At 37.5% G+C, this 22,020-nt stretch overlaps 1 protein-coding gene across 1 annotated transcript in view; it reads left to right on the top strand.

The window, feature by feature from the left end:
* LOC139888286 (uncharacterized) overlaps nucleotides 1-16,203 on the top strand; it is a 39,910-nt gene extending 23,707 nt beyond the window's left edge. The window contains exons 9-15 of the mRNA XM_071871305.1: nucleotides 13,598-13,746; nucleotides 14,242-14,423; nucleotides 14,511-14,795; nucleotides 14,895-14,953; nucleotides 15,121-15,157; nucleotides 15,239-15,310; nucleotides 15,507-16,203. Of these exons, the coding sequence (XP_071727406.1) occupies nucleotides 13,598-13,746; nucleotides 14,242-14,423; nucleotides 14,511-14,795; nucleotides 14,895-14,953; nucleotides 15,121-15,157; nucleotides 15,239-15,310; nucleotides 15,507-16,203 (1,481 nt within the window). The remainder of the gene's footprint in view (nucleotides 1-13,597; nucleotides 13,747-14,241; nucleotides 14,424-14,510; nucleotides 14,796-14,894; nucleotides 14,954-15,120; nucleotides 15,158-15,238; nucleotides 15,311-15,506) is intronic.
* The last annotated feature ends 5,817 nt before the right edge of the window (nucleotides 16,204-22,020 follow it).

Consider the following 22,020-nt stretch of genomic DNA (forward strand, 5'->3'; position numbering starts at 1 on the left):
CTTTTCAAAAATAAAAACTTTCCAAAAATAGAAACTTTCTTAAAATAGAAACTTTCCAAAAATGGAAACCTGCTAAAAATAGAAACTTTCTAAAAATAGAAAGTACGTGTTATACGCTGTCCTGATCATACCGAAACATATTGAGTGTTGTTCTATGCTTATCTGCAACAAGTGCTATAGCTATCCTACTAAGACTTGACCTAAGTTAGTTATTTATATCGACCTACTTTGTTTATAGGTCGGCGTTGTGATCATTCCTGATCTCTTTATCTTTTGCTGCTCACGTTTCTGTGTTATCACTTCGTTTACGTTAAGGTGAGTTATAGTCCCATTTTTCTATTTTAAATCTTTTGTGATGAGAATACATGCAATTTATTTTACATATTGGACATAAGTGGAATTTGGTTTAAATTATTCATTGTGAGTCGAATGAAAATATTCCCTAATCTGGTAATTTTAATCACTGGTTTCTACTGGTGAACACGAATCCTATGGATAGATCTATCGGGCCTGACAGCCCCATTTCGTGCTAGTCGCGCTAGTAGTTACAGACGGAATGTATTAGTACTTCGTATTTTTGGAAGATACATCTGTTCAGTGTATATTGTTATATTGGTTTTGTTAAGGGTAAGGAGTTGTTAAGTTAATTACCAGGTGGCTCACGGGTTAATGGAATAATGTTTTTATATGTTTTCGAGCATATAATTTTGTGGTCCAAGATGAGTCTTTATGTTTTCAAACATAAATTTTTATGGTTTAAATTAAATAATGTTTGCAATATTAAACCTATAATTCACTCAACATTTTTGTTGACAGTTACTCGCATGTTTTATTCTCAGGTTCATGATTGATTGCTTCTGCTGTGCTTAGAGAGTCTGCATATTTATGATGGCATCTTTTGTTAAACAATAACTTGCATTCTATTTTAATACATTAAATTGTGGGTGTTTGTTGATTTTGTTTTGGTCAACATTTGGTTAAGTATTTATGTATGGTTTTTCTAAACTTACATATTTTGGTAGGTTTCCTTTATAAAAATCATTTTTAAATAAAGAATGCAAGGTTATTTATTAAATTCATTTAGAGTTATGATCAAGCTGTGGGACCAAGATAACGATGGTCGTCAAGTGTACTTTGACGGGTAGTTAAATCTACCGCTATGTAAGATTCAAGGGGGAGCATTACTCTAGGGCGCGCTTAGTTTCAGGGGGAGCTAACCTTTTTGCTTCGAAAAAAGGGGAAGAAAGTGTATGGTAAGTGATGTTAACACTTATGTCGGCTTACATAACTAAACACTTATCCATATGTTTGTCATCATCAAAAAGGGGGAGAATGTTGGTTGAGAATCCAATTATAATATTCAATAGTTAATCACTTTGTTTTGATGATGACACAAAAGAGATAAGTGCTTAATCATATGTAAGACGAGATGAGTTCATAAGCCTACACTATCTCTAGCAAAAGACCAATACATAAATAATTAACTTGATAAAATTGCACCACGGTCGACCGTGAGTCTGACCGTGGATGCCATGTTCCAACGATTGCACGTTTTTCTAAAACTGTCAATCTACGGCTAACCTCACGGCCTACCGCGGTTTTCTCTGTTACCAAATTCATCTACTTTAAGTTAGACCACTTTGAGGATCTATAATTTACAAAACCTTTTTAAACATACTTATAATAGTTGCCTTCTTTGATTTCAAAAGAGTTTTGAACCAAAAGATGTTAATCTTGATTAATCACACCTAATGACACCTTAATGATGATTTAACTTGAAATAAGATGAAACACACAAGTGTTATATCTTTTTATCTTATTACATAGTGTCATTTAAACATATTAATAATGGTCATTAAAGTCCCAATTAAAGAGGTGCTCTCCCATTAGTTTTAAGTACCATTATATGTATGTAAATGTAATTAGTTCAAGCTAGTCAAGGTTGTAACAAGGATAATTAAGTTCCAACTAGATTCAAACTAGTTCATTTGAGATGTAACAATGTTCCAAAGAGAAAGATACTTCCATCAAAGAAAAGACAAGTTGGTGAAGACATGTGTATGAGGTTTGGAATGTAGTGATGTATCTTTGTGATTAGTGCAACTAGTTAAAGTGTTGTAACAACCCAACCCGTAATCCTTACGATAAATTTTTATTTTATACAACACAATTGCCTGCCAAATAAGTATGTAACCCATTTCACGAGTTCTATTTAAAACGCACAACAATTAATTGTTTACAATAGGCACGAGGGCCACGAATAAAGTTTAGTACAAGTTTGACCCATTACAAATGATAGTTTATAAACCAAATGACGTTCCGAGCATGGTTTGGGACTAAACTACCCAAAACTAGGCCAACTTCCAAAAGCTCCAACATAACAACAACAAGAGACACCTAGTGCCCAATGACCCCCTTGCCCTTGTCCGCGCCTGCATCTAAAAAGATAAACAACGAGAGGGGTAAGCAAAGCTTAGTGAGTAGAATAAATATATACATGCATATAAGACTTACCCACACGCATCCACGATATCATATAACGCACACAATCGCATAACATCTCGATAAATAAGCTAGTATCGTCAAACCGTACAACTAGCCACATTAATAACATAAATATCATAATCATAAATCAAATGCTAGCATCACCAACTATAAACCATGGTTAACCAAAATCCTTCGCAAGGGGAATGACTTTGCGAAACAAGTCATCGATGTTCATAACAACCGTTAGCTCCCAAACCCGGCTATGATATACTAACCCCCGAGGTGTTCCAAAAATGGCTATGGCATCACCCCCAAGTGTTCCCAAAAACGGCTATGGCATCACTTGATCAACATGTGAGTAAAACACGGCTATTACTCACAATCTTGTACACAAACACGGCTATGTGCACAAATAACACGGATAACAACGTGGGAGTAAAACACGGCTATTACTCGCCACTATATGCACAAATACGGCTAGGTGCATAAATAACATACGTAGACCAAAATGGCTACGTCTCGCAACTATGGTCACAAAACGGCTATGTGACACCATCAATACGGTACATAAATTATATACATACATATATAGATATTCCACTCACCTCAAGTCCCTTGTGAAAGCTAATCGAGCTCGCAACCCTTCAATGTAACGTACCTATTACATTATGCATTTATTAACATACAATCTAGTTGAATTAAATGCCAACCACTAACCCTTGAGCATTTAATGACCCGTTTGCATTAAATGACTCAACTACACCAAAACCGCCCATTAATGGCCATGCCTCGTCATAAATCACCAAAAGCTTGTGATTAGGGTTTAATAACATCAACTAACATAAACTTGGTGTATTTCATAACCATTTCACCCGATTAGGTCAACTAGTGCTCTTTTGACTCTATGACTCACAAATCAAGTCAAACTTACACAATAACAACTCTTTCATCCTTTTAAAAGTGGATTAATGACTAACAACATCATTTAGCACTTACAACCTCAAATCACAAGACCAAACCCTAGATAATAGCTACTTAGGGTTTCCTTTCAACAATCCAACCCAAAATCCACCCATTTAACCCTCAAATGGGTCACACAAGTTCCATATGAACCAAACCCTAGCTTAACTAAATGAAACTCAAAACTTAGAGTTGAGACTTACCAAAACTATCCTCTTGTAGCTAATAACAAGGAGAGCAACTTTAATTCTTGCTTCTAGGATTGATTCACAAAACTTCACCTTCAAATCTTGAGTTTAATCTAAGTGGGTTTTAGGATTTGAGAGGAAAATGTGAAAGAAAATGGAAAAGAAATAAGAAATGGAGAACAAGTGGTTGATATTAAAAGCTCCAACCAGATCTACATGTAAAAAGACCAAATTGCCCCTAAACCCTAATTAATTTGAGTGGAATTCGGAGTCAGAACTGCAGAATTGCCGCGGCGCGACATAAAGACGGAAAAACGACCCTTCTTAACTCAAGTTCTGATCTGGATTTGCTTTGTTTGCCACGGCGCGGCACTGGCCTGTTCTTGGTCACTTTGACAATCATAAAACGAAGGTTCATACAACTAGCACACCTCGTTCACTATTCCAATGCACATCTAAGCTTCGCCCTTAAGTCTCACACAACTCAATACCATCGCGACACATACATAAACACGTACACGCACGCATTCGCACATATATATATATATATATATATATATATATATATATATATATATATATATATATATATATATATATATATTTACATATCCATACATGTACTTTTAATCGTGCTAATAAATATAAGTTATAAGTGTGCTAATAAATAAGGTTGTACCTTTAAACGCGTACGGAAAACGGGGTGTTACACCTCTCCCCCACTTAAATCGGAGCGCGTCCTCGCGATCCATGCCGCATGACACGGGGGAAGGTAAACCAACATGAATTCTTCGGGCTCCCAAGTAAACTCGGAACCTTTACCACGACGCCATTGGACCATAAAGGTCCTCACCTCTTTGTTACGCAACATTTTTACCTTCTCATCGAGTATAGCAATCGGCTCTTCAACGTATTCTAACTTGTTGTTTAGCTCAATTTCGTCTAAAGGCATCCATGAAGAATCGTCCGCAAGACACTTACGGAGGTGGGAAACATGAAATACGTTATGGATCCCCGCAAGTTCTTTGGGTAATTCCAAACGATACGCGACTTCACCAACACGAGCTAAAACCTTAAACGGCCCAATAAACCGAGGAGCTAACTTTCCTCGTTTCTGAAACCGAATAATACCCTTCCATGGCGAAACCTTGAGCATCACCATATCACCTTCTTGGAATTCGATCAAACGTCTACGCTTATCGGCATAAGACTTTTGCCTATCTTGCGCCTTTTTTAAATGTTCCCGAATCATAACGATTTTATCATTTGTCTCCAATACCAAGTCGGAGCACCCGACTCCCCTTTGACCCACTTCACCCCAACAAATCGGGGTTCGACACCTCCTACCGTATAACATCTCATATGGTGGCATTCCAATACTAGAGTGAAAACTATTATTGTACGAGAATTCCACCAATGGCAAATGTTCGTCCCAACTACCACCGAAGTCAATGATACACCCACGTAACATATCCTCCAATGTTTGGTTCGTACGTTTGGTTTGACCGTCCGTTTGAGGATGATACGCCGTACTCATATTCACCCTCGTACCCATGTCTTCATGAAACTTCTTCCAAAATCGAGAAGTAAAACGCGTGTCCCGATCCGAAACAATAGACGTGGGAACGCCATGTCTCGATATCACCTCTTTAATGAACATCTTCGCGAGTGCCTCCGACGAAATTGCTTCTTTAATAGGAAGAAACAACGCACTCTTCGTCAATCTATCGACAATCACCCAAATAGTGTCAAATTGGGTTCTTGCCGTTTTCGGCAACTTGGTAATAAGATCCATGGTAATATGCTCCCACTTCCACATCGGAATTTCTAGCGGTTGCAACTTACCATACGGCTTTTGGTGTTCGGCTTTAACTTGCAAACACGTGACGCATTGCTCAACATACTTAACAACGTCGCGTTTCATGCCCAGCCACCAATAATCTTTCTTCAAATCATGGTACATCTTTGTCCCACCCGGATGTATGTAATACTTAGACTTGTGCGCCTCATCAAGAAGCACCTTTCGGAAATCACCATCTTAGGCACCCACACTCTTTCTTGAAAAGACAATAAACCATGCGAACCCATCGTAATGAATTCCGATTGCCCCACAATTCATTCCACGTGCTTGTTGTGAACGTAAGCCTCTATTTGAATCACACCAAGTTTTTCAAGAAAATCGTTAGTAATAATCATACGTAACAATCCCAATCGTAACGCCGGGTGGTGACTCTTTCGGCTTAACGCACATTTGCTTTGCCCGGATGATAAAGTATCTCACAATCATAATCCTTCACCACATCCATCCATCTACGTTGACGATAATTCAAATCCCGTTGATCAAAAAGATGTTTCAAAATCTTGTGATCCGAATAAATCGTACACTTTACACCATACAAGTAATGGTGCCAAATTTTCAAAGCATGGACCACCGCCGCTAATTCGAGATCATGAGTCGGGTATCTCTTTTCATGTTCCTTTAATTGGCGAGAGGCGTAAGCGATGACTTTACCTCGTTGCATTAGAACACACCCGAGCCCATTCAAAGAAGCATCACAATAGACCGTCATATCATCTACACCTTCCGACAAAGGAGCTTTGCACAATTTCTCTTTCAACAATTGAAAAGCGATTTCTTGCTCGTTCTCCCAATTGAATCTTGTATTCTTCCTTGTCAACTTCGTTAATGGCGAAGCAATCTTGGAAAAGTCTTGGATAAACCGACGATAGTAACCGGCCAATCCGAGAAAACTTCGTATTTCCGTAGGCGTAGTCGGTCGTCCCCAATCCTTCACCGCCTCTATCTTCCTCGGATTCACTTGAATACCATCCTTATTCACAATATGGCCAAGGAATTGAACCTCCCTTAGCCAAAATTCACATTTTGAGAATTTAGCATACAACTTCTCTTTTCTCAACGTCTTCAATACATCGCGCAAGTGGTGTTCATGTTCCGTCATGCTCTTAGAATAGACAAGAATATCGTCAATGAACACAATTACCGACTTGTCCAACATAGGTTGGCACACTCGGTTCATAAGATCCATGAATGCCGCCGGTGCATTCGTAAGACTAAAAGGCATAACCACAAATTCAAAATGCCCATAACGAGTACGAAAGGCCATTTTCTCGATATATTCCTCACGGACTCGCATTTGATGATAGCCGGACCGTAGGTCAATTTTTGAGAAATACGTCGCACCTTGGAGTTGGTCAAACAAATCGTCAATCCTAGGCAATGGATAACGATTCTTGATCGTCACTTTATTCAACTCCCGATAATCAATGCACATACGCATACTTCCATCCTTCTTTTTCACGAATAAAACCGGAGCACCCCATGGCGAAGCACTCGGTCGAATAAAACCCTTCTCAAGTAACTCTTGAATTTGATTCAACAATTCTTGCATTTCCGTCGGTGCTAAACGATAAGGAGTTTTAGCAATGGGAGTAGCTCCCGGAACCAACTCAATGCGAAATTCGACTTGTCTTTCCGTCGGAACACCCGGTAACTCATCCGAAAAAACATCTTCAAACTCACTTACCACCGAATTTCATGAATGGGTGGTGGCTCATCACGAGTATCAACAACATGAGCAAGGAAAACCATGCCACCGGTAACAACGAGACGACGTGCCCGTGCAAAAGTGCATATCGGCACCGGTCTCCTTCGTTTATCACCATGAATAATTAACTCTCCCCCACTTGGGGTCTTCACACGAATAGATTTTTCATGGCACGCAATATCGGCTCTATTATGATCGAGCCAATCCATACCAACCACGATATCAAAATCACCCAACGTCATCGGAATGAGATCAATATTAAAGTTCTCGAAACCAAACACAACGTTACAATTTTTACACACATCAACCACCAGCATCGTCTTGCCATCCGCCATTTCGACTTCTACTGGACAACTTAACTTAGCTAACGGTTTATTAAGTTTAGGCAAAAATTTTGGAGACACGAACGATAAATTTGCACCGCTATCAAATAGAATCCTTGCCGGATTAGAGTTAACCATGAAAGTACCTGAGACGACTTTGTTGGATTGTTTGGCTTCATCATTCGTCATCAAGTAGTTACGCCCCCTAGCCGACCTCGCCGCCTTCTCTAGCCTCTTAACTTGTTCGTTTGATAATTTGGGACATTCCGCCTTCCGGTGCCCCGTCTTTTGACAATTAAAACACGTGACCGTCTTGATCAAACAATCACGAGCGTAATGACCCGGCTTCCTACAACTATAACAAGTAGGCGTAAAAGTATTCGAACCACCCTTCTTCATACTTCCGAAGCTTTCGAACACACCCTTGCTCTTCTTGTTGGAGTAACTAGGCGCTCCAAATTTTCTTTTGCTCGACCCATAACTAACCGGAACCGGACTCGGAGCTTGTGTTTCAAACCCTTTTGCCACCGCCAAAAGCTTAGCGAAAGTTTCAACATGACCGATACTAATTTTACCCTTTAAATCATCTCTAAGGGTTGCATGAAAGTCTTCCATTAGCATTTGATCATTTCCCGCATACACGGGACAAAAACGTGCCTTGGCGAGAAAGTTGGTTTTTAGAGTGTTTAGGTCCAATGACCCTTGACGCATGTTCCTTAACTCATTTCGCAATTTGGAAATATCCGCTTGCGTACGATATTCAAGGAAAAACTCTTTCTTGAACTCCGCCCATGATAAACCTACAAAAGCCGCATCACCCACCATATCAATTTTACCATCGAGCCAATCTTTAGCATGGCCCCTCAACAAGCTAGTAGCAAGCCTTGTCTTCTTCTCGGGTGGGCACTCGGTCGTGCGAAAACAACCTTCAACATCGGAGATCCAAGCCGCACTCTTCATGGGGTCGGGATCCCCGTGAAAGTGAGGAGGCTTAGTCGTCAAGAAGTTCTTATAGCTAAACTCCAACTCGCCCACATTTTGAGGTCTAGGAAACCTCCTTTCAACTTCTTCTTTAACGGCATTAGTCATCCGTTCTTGAATCATATCGACAATTTGTTCCGAAATCGACTCTTCGAATATTTGTTTAACCCTTCGTGAGAAAACTGAAACATAGTTTTCTAAAGCGGTCTCAATCTTGGTAGTCATCTCATCTTCCTCCACATGAGAGGGACCACCATTGCCATTTGTATTCGTTCTGTTTCTCGTCTTCATTCTAAAGATTAAAAATGGATTAGACATCACCAACAATTTAATACACATATATACCTATGCATATGACCGCACACACACCACATCTAGCTCGATACTTGTCGCACATCCTTGCTCGACTTGGCTTGTAACCGTAATAGTGGTCGCGACTCACTATTACGCTCACATGTCGTGCCATGCTCAAACGTATCACAACCATCTTGTTCGATGTTCAAAACAATAACACACGATCAGTAACATCATAACATAGCATAGTTGTCCACTTATGCATCAAAGAACTAATCAAACCCCGCACTGACCCGTAATCCTACAAGTCCCGCATATAATTCCACAACACAACAGTCTAAGTCTAGGCGCCTATCTCAAGTCACCTAAATCCCTTAGACCATGCTCTGATACCACTTGTAACAACCCAACCCGTAATCCTTACGATAAATTTTTTTTTTATACAACACAATTACCTGCCAAATAAATATGTAACCCATTTCACGAGTTCTATTCAAAATGCACAACAATTAATTGTTTACAATAGGCACGAGGGCCACGAATAAAGTTTAGTACAAGTTTGACCCATTACAAATGATAGTTTATAAACCAAACGACGTTCCGAGCATGATTTGGGACTAAACTACCCAAAACTAGGCCAACTTCTAAAAGCTCCAACATAACAACAACAAGGGACACCTAGTGCCCAACGACCCCCTTGCCCTTGTCCGCGCCTGCATCTAAAAAGATAAACAACGAGAGGGGTAAGCAAAGCTTAGTGAGTAGAATAAATATATACATGCATATAAGACTTACCCACACGCATCCACGATATCATATAACGCACACAATCGCATAACATCTCGATAAATAAGCTAGTATCGTCAAACCGTACAACTAGCCACATTAATAACATAAATATCATAATCATAAATCAAATGCTAGCATCACCAACTATAAACCATAGTTAACCAAAATCCTTCGCAAGGGGAATGACTTTGCGAAACAAGTCATCGATGTTCATAACAACCGTTAGCTCCCAAACCCGGCTATGGTATACTAACCCCCGAGGTGTTCCAAAAACGGCTATGGCATCACCCCCAAGTATTCCCAAAAACGGCTATGGCATCACTTGATCAACATGTGAGTAAAACACGGCTATTACTCACAATCTTGTACACAAACACGGCTATGTGCACAAATAACACGGATAACAACGTGGGAGTAAAACATGGCTATTACTCACCACTATATGCACAAACATGGCTAGGTGCATAAATAACATACGTAGACCAAAACGGCTACGTCTCGCAACTATGGTCACAAAACGGCTATGTGACACCATCAATACGGCACATAAATCATATACATACATATATAGATATTCCACTCACCTCAAGTCCGTTGTGAAAGTTAACCGAGCTCGCAACCCTTCAATGTAACGTACCTATTACATTATGCATTTATTAACATACAATCTAGTTGAATTAAATGCCAACCACTAACCCTTGAGCATTTAATGACCCGTTTGCATTAAATGACTCAACTACACCAAAACCGCCCATTAATGGCCATGCCTCGTCATAAATTACCAAAAGCTAGTGATTAGGGTTTAATAACATCAACTAACATAAACTTAGTATATTTCATAACCATTTCACCCGATTAGGTCAACTAGTGCTCTTTTGACTCTTTGACTCACAAATCAAGTCAAACTTACACAATAACAACTCTTTCATCCTTTTAAAAGTGCATTAATGACTAACAACATCATTTAGCACTTACAACCTCAAATCACAAGACCAAACCCTAGATAATAGCTACTTAGGGTTTCCTTTCAACAATCCAACCCAAAATCCACCCATTTAACCCTCAAATGGGTCACACAAGTTTCATATGAACCAAACCCTAGCTTAACTAAATGAAACTCAAAACTTAGAGTTGAGACTTACCAAAACTATCCTCTTGTAGCTAATAACAAGGAGAGCAACTTTAATTCTTGCTTCTAGGATTGATTCACAAAACTTCACCTTAAAATCTTGCGTTTAATCTAAGTGGGTTTTAGGATTTGAGAGGAAAATGTGAAAGAAAATGGAAAAGAAATAAGAAATGGAGAACAAGTGGTTGATATTAAAAGCTCCAACCAGATCTACACGCAAAAAGACCAAATTGCCCCTAAACCCTAATTAATTTGAGTGGAATTCAGAGTCAGAACTGCAGAATTGCCGCGGCGCGGCACCTTTGTCGCGGCGCGACATAAAGAAGGAAAAACGACCCTTCTTAACTCAAGTTTTGATCCGGATTTGCTTTGTTTGCCGCTTCGTGGCCCCATTCCTCGCGGCGCGGCACTGGCCTGTTCCTGGTCACTTTGACAACAAATCATAAAACGAAGTTTCATACAACTAGCACACCTCGTTCACTATTCCAATGCACGTCTAAGCTTCGCCCTTAAGTCTCACACGACTCAATACCATCGCGACACATACATAAACACGTACACGCACGCATTCGCATAGATATATATATTTACATATCCATACATGTACTTACACAAAACTAACACTTGGCTCACTTAATCACACAAACGAACAAGTTATAAGCGTGCTAATAAATAAGGTTGTACCTTTAAACGCGTACGGAAAATGGGGTGTTACAAGTGTTCTCAAACTAGTTCAATGGAGTTGTAACAAGGTTCCAATGGGCAAGATACTTCCATCAAAGATGAAGACAAGAGTTTAAAGATTTGGGAAATGAAGTTTGGATGCTAGTGGTTTGTCAAGGGACAAAAATCTGCATTTACCTTATTAGAAAATCAATGACATGGTCAAGGACATTGGACTTTCCTCTTTAGCTAGCACATGTCAACCTCCATGCATATGTCCAAGATCAAAGGGGTAATGGAGTTAACTTAGGTGTATTAAGCATATTTTGAAGGCTCTATATTGGGTAAAGAAGCCAAAAATTCAAAGAAAAATGAGCTCTAACGGATATGTTGAAATGCTGACAGAAGTTGTAAGGCTGCCAGCACGGTCGACCGTGCTTCGACCGCAGTTTTGTCTGACAAGTTATTCTTGAAATATAAATACACCTCTTTGCCAAACTAGAAGACCACCTCTTTCCAACATTCTTTCAAAGACATATCTACTGATCTGCCAAGCCTCAAGCACAGAGAAAGAGAATTTCTGCTTACACTAAGTAGAATTGAAATGTAAACTTTGTACTTATCATTTGTATATTTAAGTTTACTTTGTAAGACACTTCCTTAAGGGGCCAAGGAAGTTAGATAGTTCTTATGATAGGAAACACCATCTTGCTTAATGATTCAACTTCCTTAAAGGGATCTAGGAAGTTGATCAATTCCATTGGAAATTAAGTTGGTGTGACATATTGAAGAACTATGAGAGATTGTAAACTTAGCTATAAGTTTACTTGTGAGCTATCTTCTTAAAGGGATCTATAAGGTAGTTGTGATTCACTAGGCTAGAGCATTTGAATCTTGTGGTAAGAGCATTTGGTGTTTGTGAATTCTTCAAAGGGACGTAAGGGTTCATAAGTAGCGGTTTGGGGTATCATAGTGAAGAAAACTCTCAATTCATAGAATTGGGGAGTGGATTAAGGTGGATTAATTAACATCCACCCGAACCACTATAAATCCTTGTGTTTGTGCACTTACATTCTTTACATACTTGCATTAACAAACACAAACGCTTTCACGCTTAAAACTTATGTTTTAATTGTTAAAGATTTTTAAAAGTTTTAAGAAACCACTAAGTAACTATTCACCTCTCCTCTAGTTACTTACAATGATACATACATAGGTATCATCAAATCTGTATCAACATAACAAATGTCCGGCTCAACAAAATACATCTCATTTCAGTATCAAACATATTCTGTATTGTTTCATTCAAGGAAATCATAAGTATCTTATATCAACCGTAAATCTGTATTATTCAACAAATTACAATCAATTAATTCAATAGATAATCGATATAAATATACAATACACATATGGATTAATCGATTGATTATGAAATAATCATTTTCGTACAAAGATTAAGGTATGTGGTCAATCACATGAACACAATAAACTTGTAGATATAAAAGCTTATAAGTGATACGTTTAAGTGTTTTGAATGAGTATATGTAATATTATCCGATATTATCCTGTTTAAGTGGGTAAACATGTTATTTTAAAAGTTAAGATATTATTAGATTTAAGAGGGTATATATATGTTATTTTGAAATTTAAGAAGAGTATATTTGATAAAATCCGTTACCTTTATTTCCATAAAAAATATGTGGAGTATCAAGGGTTCTGTACTGCAATACTTCAAAACTAAAGGGGTCTATTTTGTCACTCACATTTTACAAACCTTCCACACAATTTGAACACTTCTAATTCTACACTGTTTCTTCCCTCTCTTTCATACACACCATGTGTGTGATTGTGTATGTAAGTGAAAGGAAAAACATTCGTCAATCCCTAAAATTAATCATTTCTTTTGGAGCAAATTTCGGTCACAAATTATTTTCTATGGCTCAACTGTTTTCTTGAAAGCACACCATCTTGATCAATCCCCCCAAAACAGAGCTTTTATAATCATAATGCTAAACAAAAATTCATACCCATTTTCTTTTCTTCTTATTATCCTTGCCCTTTTTCTCTTTTCATCCCAAATTACAGTTTCCCAATCAATACCCACTTCAGGTTTTTCATAATGTTCTTGATTATATGTATTATTATTGTGATTTTTATTGGGGTTTTAGAAAAGGTGATAAAGCTTGTGTTTTTTTATTGATTTATTTAATTTTGTAGGGAGAATTGAGAGATCACTTGTTAATGAAGATAAAATTGGGCATGCAAAACTTGTATTGGCTCAAGAAAGAACAACAAGAAAAGACCCTCTTGATAAATTCAAGAAATATAGAGGTGGATGGAACATCAAAGAGCGCCATTATTGGGCTGTAAGTTTCTTCAATTTCTTTATTAAATTACTATAATTTTATATACTCTGTTTCATCAAATGATTTGTTATTTATAAAAATGGAACATGTTCATTAAACCCATTTAATCTTAATTTATACAATATATTTATATTTTTTCTTTAATAAGATGATTTTAAACCCTCAATAGAAAGAATCAATAATTATGATGGAAATAATGTATAATGTCCTAATTTCTTACTTTGATGGTTAAGTGCAATCTCTTGACACACTGATCTTATTATCATCTCCCATTTGCTTAAAAATTGGAAATTTGTCCAAATTTTTGGGTTTATGTAAGATTCTTGATTTCAATAAAATATGCATGTCTGCTTCAAATCTTGAAAGGAATCATCAATGTTATATATCATAATTAAAATATTTTCAGTGAAACTGGATATTTATAAACAATGTTTTTGTATATCATGAACTATCTGTATAATTAGTAGTGACTAATTAACCCTTGAATGAATGCAGTCTGTGGCGTTCACGGCTGCACCCTTTTTCGTGATGGCTGCAGCCTGGTTCATGATCTTCGGTCTGTTCTTGTCTCTAACATTCTTCTGCTATTGTTGTTGCCGAAAAGAACCTTACGGCTATTCAAAAACAGCTTACTCTCTGTCGCTCGTTCTTCTAATTCTTTTCACAATTATGGCAATGTAATAACTAGTAAAATCCCCTTTTCCCGATATACTAACAGTAATTAGTAACGTATATAAATTATCTTAAATTGTTTTTTATTTCAGAGTCGGATGCATAGTTTTATACACGGGTCAAGGAAAATTTCACCAAACTACAAAAAAGACATTGAAATATATTGTGCATCAAGCTGAAATAACTGCAAATACGCTTCTTAACGTATCTGATGATCTAGCTGCCGCAAAGAAAATAGCTGTTGCACAAATTTTCTTGCCTGTTGATGTTCAAACTGACATTGATGAGATACAAACAAAGCTTAACGCTTCGGCTATTCAACTTTCTGAAAGAACCAAAGAGAACAGAGAAGATATACATGATCTACTTGAAAGTGTGTAAGTTATACCTGTTTTTATCACTCTTTTGAATCAGTTATAAGGTTACATTGGTAATTTTATGTTGTTATGATGTTTTATCTGCAAGTGTTCTTGTAGGAGAATCGCGTTGATTGTTGTATCCGCAGTGATGCTTCTATGGACATTTCTTGGATTCTGTAAGTTCATCTGATTCATATTGTAAATTTGTAATATATCGAGTTCATTTGGTTTATTAGTGTTAGGCTAATCATATGAGCATATAAATACTTGCATACAGCTTCTGTTTAATTACATTTTTTAGCTTGCAAAATTTGATTTTTTACTTTTTTATGTCTCTTTGCAGTGTTTTCGCTCCTTGGCTTGCAATGTATGGTTTACACGTGAGTAAAAACGCATCTTTTAGTGTGTTTAAAAGATGTTTTCTTATCATAAACAGTATACTGAATACTGAATTGTTGCAGATTGGTGTTGTTTGGATGGGCTTTTGTGACCGTAACTTTCATTTTATGCGGTGTGTTCCTTTGCCTCCACAAGTAAGTTCAACTCTGTTTGCAATTTTAACCCATTTACTCATAACATTTGGGTTGTGTTAATCTCAAACGGGTCAAACGGATCATTCAGTAAATTTTCACTAATTCACTAAAAAAATAGTTACAGATTAACCCAACCCAACCGAATCTGGCTCATTAACTTGTCATGATATAATAACTCGTATATCGTTATTAAAAGTGTGACTGCAGACAGTTGTGAAGCAATGAACCAATGGGTCGAAAACCCAACGGCTCGTACAACTCTCGACGATATCCTTCCTTGTGTAGACAACTCCACGGCCCACGAGACCTCAAAACGGGCCAAAGAAGTCACCATACAACTCATAAACGTCATCAACCAAGTCGTTAAAAACGTCACTAACGGAAACTTCCCCCCAAGCTTCGCACCACTCTACTTCAACCAATCGGGCCCCATGATGCCAACCCTTTGCAACCCATTCAACCCTGACTTCACTAACCGAACGTGCGAACACAACGAGGTGCCATTAAGTGAGGCCACAAGGGTGTATAAGCAATATGTGTGTCAAGTTTCATCAGACCAAATGTGTACCACAACGGGCCGGTTGACACCCGACTCGTTTACCCAAATGTCGGCTGGAATAGAGTTAAGCTACTCGTTGTACCTTCACGGGCCGTTTTTGGTGGATCTTCAAGATTGTAGTTTCGTTCGACGGACTTTCATTGACATCTCGAGATATCATTGTCCGGGTTTAAGACGATATTTGAATTGGATCTATATCGGGCTGTTAATAGTGTCGTTGGCGGTTATGTTTTCGCTTGTTTTTTGGGTGATTTACGGCAGGGAAAGGAGACATCGAGTGTACTCGAAGTCGATAACTAGTAGAAGTGGACGAGAAGGGGTGAAGTATATGTGATTGATTGTAAACATTTTTGGTTTGTAAATATTATTAGTGTTGATGAATATATATGAAAACTAAAAATGCATAAAGCTAATGGTACTTGTGTAATAGTATATCAGCGTAACACAGCCTAATTCAATGAACCCATGACCATTTGTGGCTCTATCTCTTGTTAACTAAGATAGGCTGCTAATGAGATTTAAACCTAAGATCCATTATGCGTAATTTAGCACGTATTCGTTAGAAAAATAGAATAATACATAATGGACTACATATACAATGGGCCATAAGGCCATATTTTTCAGATATATAATACTTCTTGAGTCACAATTTGATTGTCTCTATATAGAAGAAATTACACTAAACAAATACATTGTTTAAGAAAAATGATTATTACTGTTAGTTTATATATGATGACAATTATATTTTTAAACATTTAATTTAGGATTTCTTTTACTTTTGAAATTTAAATATTATAGTTGGGGATAATATGTTAAACTCTATTTGCTTGTCATGTGTTTTTGTGAACAACTAATTTGAATGAGTTCAAAAAAAAAATTGTGAACTATTAAATTAAGATAGGAGTAAAATTTTATATGCACTTAACTGCTTATAAAAGTTATAATACTATATAGACATACACATAGTTATATATATACACTATATTTATAATTATCTACAAAGACATGTCTAATTAATTTATCAGTTGCACTCTACAAAGACATGCCTATCTATCTAATTAAAATATCAATTTAAGAACATAACAACCAAACTATACTTGTTCCTTCGTTGTATGCAAAGGCCGATACGACCAAGTCCTCAACCACTTGTTGCAAATAAACGACTCCCATAACTAATAAAAGTTATTACTAGGATTTGGTTAAGAATGAGTATTTAACAAAAATGATACCTACAATATACATGAATTTATGGAAATTGTCCATAATCTGCTATTCAACCATTCTAAAATGGTCTAGTGACTCTGAACTTCTTGCGAAATGTCGTATGTTCAAATCTTGGAGTAGCCAGGGAAGGTTAGGAAAAAGATCCACGTAAATTAAAGTTAAATATACTCGTACTTTCGAATAATCCGAACATAAAAAACCTCATAACACTATCCATAATCTGCTATATATTGAAATAAACAAGAAAAGGAAGAAAAAAAAAGTTGTTTGTGACTCGAACGGCAACAGTATTAGAATATATTAGGACAACTCAACCAATAATATAGATGAACTCGGTCCATTAGGTTTTAGCTAGGATTTATGTATCATTGTGATCAATATAATATAGTGGATGAATAATATTTCATTCGTCCCATATTAATAGTCTAGTATTCCATTTTGAGATATCTAAAACTAATAGTCCACTTCTATAAATAAAAAATAATAAGTTTAAGTTCTATTATGCTCTTAATGTATGTGGATATGACTAAAGAAGAAAGAAAATGTAAGGTTAAAAGTGGAAAGTAAACAGAAAGTAAAGTACTTTTATGATATTTTCTTAAGTGTTTTTTGACTGTAGACTATTAATATGGGACGGATGGAATATCATAATACCTATAATACCTACGGGTTTCTATTACTTTACATGTTATCAAACCAGAGAGTTCATACCACTCTTCTTTTCTTTCTACCGCCGCCGCCAACAACTGGTTTGTCGCCGCCACCGAGTATGATCTGCCGCCGCCTCTCTTACACTCTCTTTCTTCGCGTTCTCCGTCCACGAATATGCAACTCTATCACTTAATCTTCGTGGAATATACGGGGCCTCAATCGTGTCCCCAAACAAAACGAGGTAATGGAGGTTGTTCATGGTAATAGATTAGGTATGTGTGCTATTCTTGAATCGCATGTTCTTATTCATAAATTGAGTCATATATGTAACAAAGTGTTTCCTCATTGGCAATGGTCCTCGAATAGTAGTCGTTGTCAAGGGGGTACACCCGTATTATTGTGGGTTGGGATCCTTCTATTGTTGATGTTATGGTTCTCTCCACTTCTGATCAGGTTATTCATTGTCAACTCAAATATTTGCATGATAACAAAAGCTTTTTTGCTTCATTCATCTATGCTCATAATGATTATCAGAGAAGACGTCAGTTGTGGTCTGAGCTTACTATGCATTCGGTTTTTGTGGGTGCTCACCCATGGGTGTTGTTAGGCGACTTTAATGTCTCGTTGGACCTAGATGACTCTTCGAGTGCCTCATCCAAGATTTCGTTGGCTATGCGTGAATTTAAGGATTGTGTGGAGAGTATTCGCATTATAGATGTAAACCGTACTGGGCTGCAGTTCACATGGAATCAACGGCCAAATTCGTCTAATGGCATATTGAAGAAAATTGATCGGGTAATGGCTAATGACATATTTTTGAGTGAGTATGTTGATGCGTTTGCATTGTTTCAACCATACCGTATCTCAGATCATAGTCCAGCAATTTTAAATATTCCAAGTAAGGTTGCGTTGAAGGCAAGGCCGTTCAAGTTTTGCAATTTTGTTACGAAGCATGAAGGTTATAAAGAGACAATTAGTAGTCACTGGAATATGGAGGTTAAAGGTTGTTCCATGTTTAGAGTTGTCAAAAAGCTTCGGGCTCTAAAGAAGCCTTTGCGCAAGCTAGCATGGCAAAGGGGTAATATTCATAAAAGGGTTGTAGACCTACGTCAGCAACTTGACTCAGCCCAAATCGTGCTGGACAAAAACCCCCATTCTAATGATTTACGAGCAACGGCAGCTAAATGTTTGCAAGATTTTAATTCGGCTATCATTGAAGAGGAGATGTTTCTCAAACAAAAAGCTAAAATAGATTGGTTACGTGTTGGCGATTGTAACTTCAAATACTTCCATAGTGTGGTGAAAGCTCGCACTCATAGAACTCGTATTCAATCAGTGGTTGATGCAGGTGGCGTGCGTGTTGAGGGTAGTCAGGTTGCTGATTGTTTTGTAACACATTATCAAGCTTTTTTGGGTATGTCGCAGCCTGTTTCCATGGTTGCGCAGGAGGATGAGGTTTTTTCAAAAACTATTTCAAATCAAGCTGCGCAAGATATGATCAGAGGGGTTACACCTCTAGAGGTAAAAGAAGCTATATTTAATATTGGTTCTGATAAATCGCCAGGGCCTGATGGTTATAATGCTGAGTTTTTTAAATCGGCTTGGGATATTATTGGCGAGGACGTGACAAAGGCAGTGATTGATTTCTTCCATAATGGAAAGCTTCTCAAAGAGATAAATCATACAGTCATTACTCTTCTGCCAAAGGTGAAGACTCCTAGCCATGTTACGGATTATCGTTCTATTTCGTGTTGCAACGTGGTCTACAAATGTATTAGTAAGATCATCACGAACCGCATCAAATTTAGTCTGGATGAGGTTGTTAGTAGTAATCAATCAGCGTTTATACCAGGACGGAGGATTTCAGACAATATCCTTCTCACGCAAGAATTGATGAAAGATTATCATACGAATAGAGGGGTTGCTCGGTGTGCTTTTAAGGTGGATATCCAAAAAGCCTATGACACGGTTGATTGGAGTTTCCTTAAATATATTCTTATTCGGTTCGGTTATCCTATAGATATGGTCGACAGGATAATGAGTTGTTTGTCGTTCACATCTTTCTCTATTGCCGTGAATGGTAATCTGCATGGTTTTTTCCCGGGTAAAAGGGGTCTTCATCAGGGGGATCCTATGTCGCCTTATTTATTTACTCTGGTGATGGAGGTGTTGTCCTTACTTCTCAATAAGCATATGAGGGATGCTGCTACGTTTCGCTTCCATCCGAAATGCGAGAAGTTGAATATTATTAACCTATGTTTCGCTGATGACTTATTCCTCTTCTCACATGCTAGTGCGGAGTCCGTTCGAGTTATAGCAGATGCATTGAAGGAATTTCAACAATGTTCTGGTCTTACGCCTAGTATGGCTAAAAGTACCGTGTTTTTTGCTAATGTATCTCCTCGTATGAAAGAGATCATTAGGTGCATTTTACCGTTTGAAGAAGGGAAACTTCCTGTTAAATATTTAGGAGTTCCCCTTGTTTCTTCAAGTCTGTTGTATCGAGATTGCAAGGTGCTGGTGGATCTCGTTAGAAGTAAGATTAAGGATTGGAAAAATAAATTTCTTTCATTTGCGGGGAGAGTTCAACTAATCATTTCAGTTCTTACTTCCATGCAATTGTATTGGCAATCAATATTTATTATTCCCGATGCTATTATAAAAGAAATCGAGGCTCTAATGCGGGGTTTCTTATGGTGCCAAGGGGATCTTAAGAAAGGTAAAGCGAAGGTGAAATGGTCGAACGTTTGCCTTCCCAAAGAGGAAGGTGGTCTCGGTGTTAAGCGTTTGAAAGATTGGAATGTTGCTTTAATGGTCACTCATATCTGGCGTATTATGTCAAATAAGCAATCCCTTTGGGTTAAATGGATTCACGAATACCGTCTTAAAGGGAGTTGTTTTTGGGATGCCCCAACAGTTGCGGGGGCGAGCGTTGGATGGCGTAAGTTACTTGCGATTAGAGACCGAGTCAGGTACAACTTTATTACGCAAATTGGTGATAGGAATAGTGCCTTTCTTTGGCATGATATTTGGAATGATTATAGTCCACTAGCCTACTTTATATCTAATAGAGACATACATCAAGTGGGGTTCTCTACTCAGTCTAAAGTGCGTGATTTATTTAGCCGTGAAGGATGGTTATGGCCGATTGAATGGATGGACAAATACCCCATGTTGCAAAACATGGGTGCTCCTGATTTCAGTGCTACTTCTGATATCATTAAATGGAGAGATTTTCATGGTGATTTGATGAACTTTTCGGTGGGAGTCGTTTGGGATACCATTCGGGTTCGACATGTCAAAGTCGATTGGTATCATATAGTTTGGTTTGCCTACTGCATCCCGCGTCACGCCTTTCTGGTCTGGCTTCTTATAGGTGAAAAACTCAAGACACAAGATAAGCTTCAAGCATGGGAGACTCGGTATAATTCGGGTATTTCAATGGTTTGTTCTTTGTGTTCCCAGGTTTAGGATTCTCATGCACATCTTTTTTTCAATTGTCCTTTTGCTGTGCAAATATGGAATTATAGTCTCAGCTTGTCAAAAGTTGCAATGGGAGGGAGTTCATGGAAAGTAGTTGTAGACAACTTGTCGCCTCTGGCAGGTAGGAATTCTTGTGATATTATTATTTCCAAATTATTGTTTGGAGCGTCCGTGTATTACATTTGGCAAGAGCGTAATAGAAGATTATTCAACAATAAATCGATGGCTTGTGGAAAGGTGAAAGAGCAAATTTATTCAACGGTTCGTATGAAGCTAATGGCTATCAAGTGGAAGAACACCAAGCATGTTCAAACGATGAAAGCGGATTGGAAAATTCCTTGATTGTTCTTGAAGAGTTGTGCTTTTGGTTGTTTTTGTGGCTAGTTTTTTTGGTTCACTGGCTTTGAGGCATGTCTCTTAGCCGTTCTTTATTCTTCGTTGTAAATACTTTTATTATTTATATATTTACCGGGTGAATTCCATTTCCCCAACAAAAAAAAACAAAAAACAAAAAAATTCTTAATTTTTTTTTTCTTCTTTTCTTGATCTTCCCGCACACATGACTGTTTCCTTCAAAAATAATGGTACTGGCCACAGCTTGTTCCGTCAACAACCAACTCGACTATTTCTTTTTTAAATATAAACATTTTTTTTTATTATTTCTTACCTATCTTCAAACCTTCTTTGATATCTTTCCTTCTATCTCTCTATCTTTCTCTTCTGTCTTTATTTATTTTTCTGCCTTTATTATTTCTTTGATCTCTTTTCCCTTAAAAAAATGCAAAAATAAAAA

This window comes from Rutidosis leptorrhynchoides, chromosome 1 (genome assembly GCF_046630445.1).
Source record: "Rutidosis leptorrhynchoides isolate AG116_Rl617_1_P2 chromosome 1, CSIRO_AGI_Rlap_v1, whole genome shotgun sequence".
NCBI lineage: Eukaryota > Viridiplantae > Streptophyta > Magnoliopsida > Asterales > Asteraceae > Rutidosis > Rutidosis leptorrhynchoides.